Genomic DNA, 6,000 nt, shown 5'->3' with positions numbered 1-6,000 from the left:
GCAGACAGTGGAAACAGTGTCAGACTTTATTTTTTTGGGCTCCAAAATCACTGCGGATGGTGACTGCAGCCATGAAATTAAAAGATGCTTACTCCTTGGAAGGAAAGTTATGACCAACCTAGATAGCCTATTCAAAAGCAGAGACATTACTTTGCCAACAAAGGTCCGTCTAGTCAAGGCTATGGTTTTTCCTGTGGTCATGTATGGATGTGGACTGTGAAGAAGGCTGAGCGCTGAAGAATTGATGCTTTTGAACTGTGGTGATGGAGAAGACTCTTGAGAGTCCCTTGGACTGCAAGGAGATCCAACCAGTCCATTCTGAAGGAGATCAGCCCTGGGATTTCTTTGGAAGGAATGATGCTAAAGCTGAAACTCCAGTACTTTGGCCACCTCATGCGAAGAGTTGACTCATTGGAAAAGACTCTGATGCTGGGAGGGATTGGGGGCAGGAGGAGAAGGGGACGACAGAGGATGAGATGGCTGGATGGCATCACTGACTCGATGGACGTGAGTCTGAGTGAACTCCGGGAGTTGGTGATGGACAGGGAGGCCTGGCGTGCTGCGATTCATGGGGCCACAAAGAGTCGGACACGACTGAGCAACTGAACTGAACTGAAACAACTAACAGTCATTTGTTTTTCCCTCAGATGAAAGCTAGAATCGAAGCTCGCTCAGAAGCCAAAATCAGTGGACTCCTGTGGGCTGGATTAGCGATGCTGTCTGTTCAGGGCGGAGCAATGGCCTGGCTCACCTGGTGGGTGTACTCCTGGGATATCATGGAACCAGTTACATACTTCATCACATTTGCAAATTCCATGGTCTTTTTTGCGTACTTTATAGTCACTCGACAGGTAAGTAGAGTGTTTAGAAAATGGTTAAGTTATAAAGTCTTTTGTAAATAATTCCTCACTCAAGTAATGAACAAAAAAATCCTTCTTACTTATTGAATTACTGCTACCTGGGTTCTTTTCAGCTGTTAAATTTTGTTGTTTTTCCAGATGGAGATTTATATTAGCATAGAGAAAGTGTGTATAATCTCTATAGTGAAAATATAGTGCAACTTAAACCCCTCCTTTGAGATACACACATCAAATTTGTGTACTCTGCGTCCTGTTTATAAATGAATTTCTATTTCAAACCACCCAGAAACTTTAGCTTTGTCTTGTGATTGTTTTGCCAAAAGTATCCATTTTCCATTTCCTCTCTTCTATCCCTGCATGTGTGATTTCTCTTCTCTGCTTGCTTGCTTTTGAAAGGAACAGTTGATCTCGAGTGAGACTAAATGTTTCACTTGCGTTGCCTTATGCTGGCTCTGATGGCTACAAATATGATGGCAAATATTGTACTGATGTGCCTTCCTCTGCTTTATTGTTGCTAAGACAAGTGTCTTTCTTGCTGAGGTATTATGTTCATTTAAAGCATGTTCTGTTTTGCTTTGCATTTTTTTAGGATTATACTTACTCAGCTGTAAAGAGTAGGCAGTTTCTTCACTTCTTCCATAAGAGATCAAAGCAACAGCATTTTGATGTGGAACAGTACAACAAGCTAAAAGATGACCTTGCTAAGGTACCTCATTGCAAATATGACATCTTACAGCCAGTCTTATTTGGGAGCCAGAATTTAGGGTCAGGGAAGCATCCTCAGTGGCTCACTCACACAGGTTAAATCTTGGTCCTACATAGGCTTCTCTGAATTTTGGTTTGTTCAGTGAAACAGCTGACATGTCCTGATACTAATTTCCTACAGTTTTTTGGTCATCTGTATTCTACATGGGGATAGCTTTAAATGTAAATAGGAAAAGTCTTAAATGACTCTGAGATAATAATAGTTTTCAATAGAAATCTATTTCTAAGTGAAGATGTGTTTTTAAAGAAAGAAGTCCAATATCAAGCTCAGTTGCAAATTTTGAACCCATTAAGAACATAAGACTTTTAGGAGGGTGAGCACTCTGTTAAGACAATTTTAAACTCTAAATACTTTCCAGGTTTCTTCTTCTTAAAAACAGAAGCCATATGGCATTCCTCCTTTCATCTTTTCCTTCTTTCAGATGAGAAAACAGAGGTGTATACCCTGTTGCAAAGTGGGGAAACCAGGGTATGAAGCCAAAAGTTTGGCTCTGGAGCGGTACTCTGGAGCACTTCCATATAATCTGATTCCTAGGCAGCTGTTATCTCTGGCCTCTCAGCAGACCCATTAGTTTTTTAATTTTTCTTAGCAATTTTATAACAAAGTTTTAGAAAAAAATGTCTTCTACTGTTCAATACATAATCATTTAATAGCCAGTGATCAATCATATCTTTTGTTACCTGTATCTTCTAAACTACCCATCCCTCAAATTTTTAAAAAAGGAAAGATATAACAGGAATTTATAGTCCAAAAATTGGAGATAAAGAGGCTTTAAAAATACATTTACATTCCATATAATCATTCCTTAGGAAAAATGTAATGATGCTTTTTGGGATACTTACATTTAAATGATCCAATCCAAGAAGGCTGAAGAATGTTCTCCTAACTAGTTTCCAGCACTGGGCATTGAAGATTTAGATCTTTAAGGTAATAAAGTTGAGAAAAAGGGGAAGCTAATAGGTCAGATTAATGGAGTTTTTGTTGTTGTTGTTTTGTTGCTGCTATTGTTTTTCATGAGCTAGAAAAACCACTATAGAGGGGAAAATGAACATAATAAGAACTATAAGGAAGTACTATAAACTCACAGTTTATTTACTATATATAATATAGTATAGTGTGTATATATATAGTATATAAAGCATATACTATAAACTCATACTATAAAACTCTTCTACAAAAGCATCCACATAAATTGAACTATTGTGGGCAGTTGCCACTTGCCGTTTCGGTCTGTGTGTTGGCCTCAGGAGATGTTAGAGTTATGAACTTCCTTGCAGCAGTGGTCCTCTCTGATCAGTGCCCCTCCTCTTCCCTTGGACAGGCCACTGAAGCCCTGAGACATGTGCGCCGCTCTCTCTATTTGCGGATGCAAGTAGAGGAACTCGATGAAAGGAAGTAATCTTACATTTTTATTAATCTTACATTTTTAATGTCAGTGAATTTTTCCATGATGTGTTTATTTTGCAACTGGAACTTTTTGAATCCCACAGTTCATTTGCATTTGACTGTTTCAATCTCTTGTTAATTAAAAAAAAATGCTTGCAAAACACAGGTATTCTATGATGCTCTCATTTGAGATTTTCCGTTTGTGGATTTTCACGGCTTGTTGAGGTTTACTGCTGGAAGGATCTGGGCTGCACCCATCAAAATCAACGCTGCTGCTGTTACAGGTCATCATTTAAGCAGCTCTGTCAGCCTGTCCCGTGTTCCTTCCCGTGTGGACGTGAAACGGTCAGTGTGCCTGGGTTCCCTTTCTTAGGCTTCATTTAAAATCATCTGGTCATTAATTTCTTTTTAATTCACAGTAGTTGGAAAATTTTTATCATTTGATAGTTAAAATTATTATAAAATATCATTTGAAATGTTTCATCTTAATATTTACTCGTTACTCTTTATCATTTGTTGTCAAGTATTGTTCTAGACACTTTACATATAATTATTTGTAATCCTATAATCCTATGAGGTTGCTGTTTTTAATCCCAATAAGGAAACTAAGCTTTAGCATGGTTAATTTGCCCAGGTGTACATAGCCAGAAAAGATTTAAGCACCTACTCAGAGTAGATGATAAATCTTTATAAATGTACAACTCATGGTGTTCAATCCATTACCTAGGATGTCACCTTTTCAGTGATTGACTACGGGACAGAAAGGGTAATGATGACACCCTGATACTGAGATTTGCTTTAAGCAAAAGAACACTGTTTTAAGGGTATACCTTTCAGTCAAATCAGATTCAAACTTCAAACACCTTAATTAGAGCAACACCCAGTGATCAGGGTGCTAGTCTGTATCAGTATCTCTGAAACCTGCAGAGTTTGGATTAGCAGTATGTTAAGTGTTTTATTAACAAGCTAAGAATATGCACTTATGACAAGCACTTAGGACATGTTCTGCCTTTGAGGAACCCTGTTCCCAGGAAGGGCCAAGACCATCAATACAATGAAAGTTAAGAGAAACCAGTTGGGCAAGGTGGGCCTTACCTCTTGGGAGTGCCGTTTGCTGTACTGAATTCACTGATGCTTCCATCCCCAGCATCAAGAAGAATGCCTGGCCCCTGTGACATACCCGAGAGAGACAGGTGTCTGGCATTTTCAGGTTTAGAGCTAGGAGAAAGCTGGGACCAGGAAAGAGAAAGGATGGCTTCTGAATTCTCAAACAGTCTAAAGGAAAACCTGGGAAGAGGTGTAGACTAGAGCAGGGGTTGGCAAACTAATACCTTTACTTGTTTTTGTAAACAAAATTTTATTGGAACACAAGTATGAACGCTGATGCACCGTCTATGGCTATTCTCACAATATGGCATCAAGGTTTGATTGCAGCAGACAGTGTGGCCTGCAAAGCCGAACACAGTTCATCTCTGGCTCTGTACAGAAAAATTTTACTGACCTCTGAAAAAGGATGTGAAAAACAATTATCAAAGAATACTTCTGTGTCTTTAGAGCTTCAGAAAATTTGTCATGTGAAAAATGAATGAATTCTTAGTAAAGCTAGCTCCCTTTGATTAGTGTCATTCCACTTTACAAAGTAAAATAGTCTTTACTTTTAAAATAGAGTTTAATTCTTCAAAGAAGGAGCTGCACATAGGTCACACTGTACTTTTTTCTGACAGGTGAAACTGATATCTGAGCACCGGGGATGACAGCTCAGTGATCAGAGGCAGGACGTTCTGCCCTTTTTTGGTCCTTAAACTGTAGTTTCTCAAATGGGAGATGTCATGTATGTTAAAACGTTCTTGATGAGAGATCATTTATTAACACAGAGTATGATCTTTCTACTCAAGTTCCAAGTTAAACAGACTGAAACCAAAACTAAAGGATTCCAAAGAAATTGCATGTTAATTTTATTACGAAAGGGTTGTCTTATCCTGAGACAACTGTTATAAACAAAATTCAGCTGTGTCCTTATTGTTTCCACAGCTCAGATTTGATGGCATTTTGGTGCCCAGATACATTGGTACCAGTGCCACTGCATCTGAACAAGAGGATTTTATTCAAATAAACCCTCTGACTGATCACTGAAGGAAAAAAAAAAGTGTGTGTATGCATGTGGTGGGTGGCAGCGGTTGAGCTTTTCAATAACATCAGCTAACTTCTCTTAGGTAACCAGAGCTATATAATCTTTGCCTAGAGGGCTGGCCTGTGCTCACTGGATGAGCTGAGGAGAGTTTCTGTAGTCATTCACCCTTGCAAGGAGAGCCATGGAGACAGCAGCACCTGCAGGTCAGAAGTTAAACTGTTCAACTGACAGTGAAAGCCCTGCCATGACCACAGGAAAGGGGATAAATGCCCCACTGACCTTGGCATGTAGTTGGCACATGTTTTGAACTATACCTGAAACAGCAAACTACTGCTGAACCAGCAGGTCCCAAGTTTGTTATCAAAACCCAGACTGTTAACCATCTTCAGCCTCTGGCAGATGATTAACAAAGCATATTACTCAAATTTTACATATCATATTAGTAAGAGCTGAATCTTAAAAATAACATCTGGGACTCCCCAGGCAGTCCAGTTGTTAAGACTCTGCACTTCCATGCAGGGGGCATGGGTTCAGTCCCTCATCTGGGAACTAAGATCCCGCACAGCACTGCCAAAAAAAAAAAAAAGCCACATCTGTTATTCCATAAATACGATGACGGTCTGTGAATGGGACTACCAGACAGGGCATAGGAACTCACCATGCAAGACACTGACAGAATCACACTTTACAAGTCTGTGGCCTCTACTGACTAGGAATTAACTGCTTTCTATTTCTTCTTCAAAATGCCATATAATAGTTCTTGAAGGCTTTTTTTTAAAACAGTCTTATACAAAAAAGTGGTAATTCATATGTAGATTAATTTTTATGACCAAGTAAAACAAGCCATCTATAAATTA

General features: G+C 39.1%; 1 protein-coding gene across 1 annotated transcript in view; it reads left to right on the top strand.

Annotated features, from left to right (window-relative positions):
* The window catches only part of CCDC109B (coiled-coil domain containing 109B), a 23,937-nt gene extending 20,764 nt beyond the window's left edge, over positions 1–3,173 (top strand). Inside the window, exons 6-8 of the mRNA XM_010858585.1 lie at positions 648–851; positions 1,450–1,566; positions 2,948–3,173. Coding sequence (XP_010856887.1) covers positions 648–851; positions 1,450–1,566; positions 2,948–3,025 — 399 coding nt within the window. The 3' untranslated portion in view covers positions 3,026–3,173. The remainder of the gene's footprint in view (positions 1–647; positions 852–1,449; positions 1,567–2,947) is intronic.
* The last annotated feature ends 2,827 nt before the right edge of the window (positions 3,174–6,000 follow it).

Source organism: Bison bison, unplaced genomic scaffold, assembly GCF_000754665.1.
Source record: "Bison bison bison isolate TAMUID 2011002044 unplaced genomic scaffold, Bison_UMD1.0 scf7180017864389, whole genome shotgun sequence".
Classification (NCBI taxonomy): domain Eukaryota; kingdom Metazoa; phylum Chordata; class Mammalia; order Artiodactyla; family Bovidae; genus Bison; species Bison bison.
This window is presented reverse-complemented; position numbering and strand designations above follow the sequence as displayed.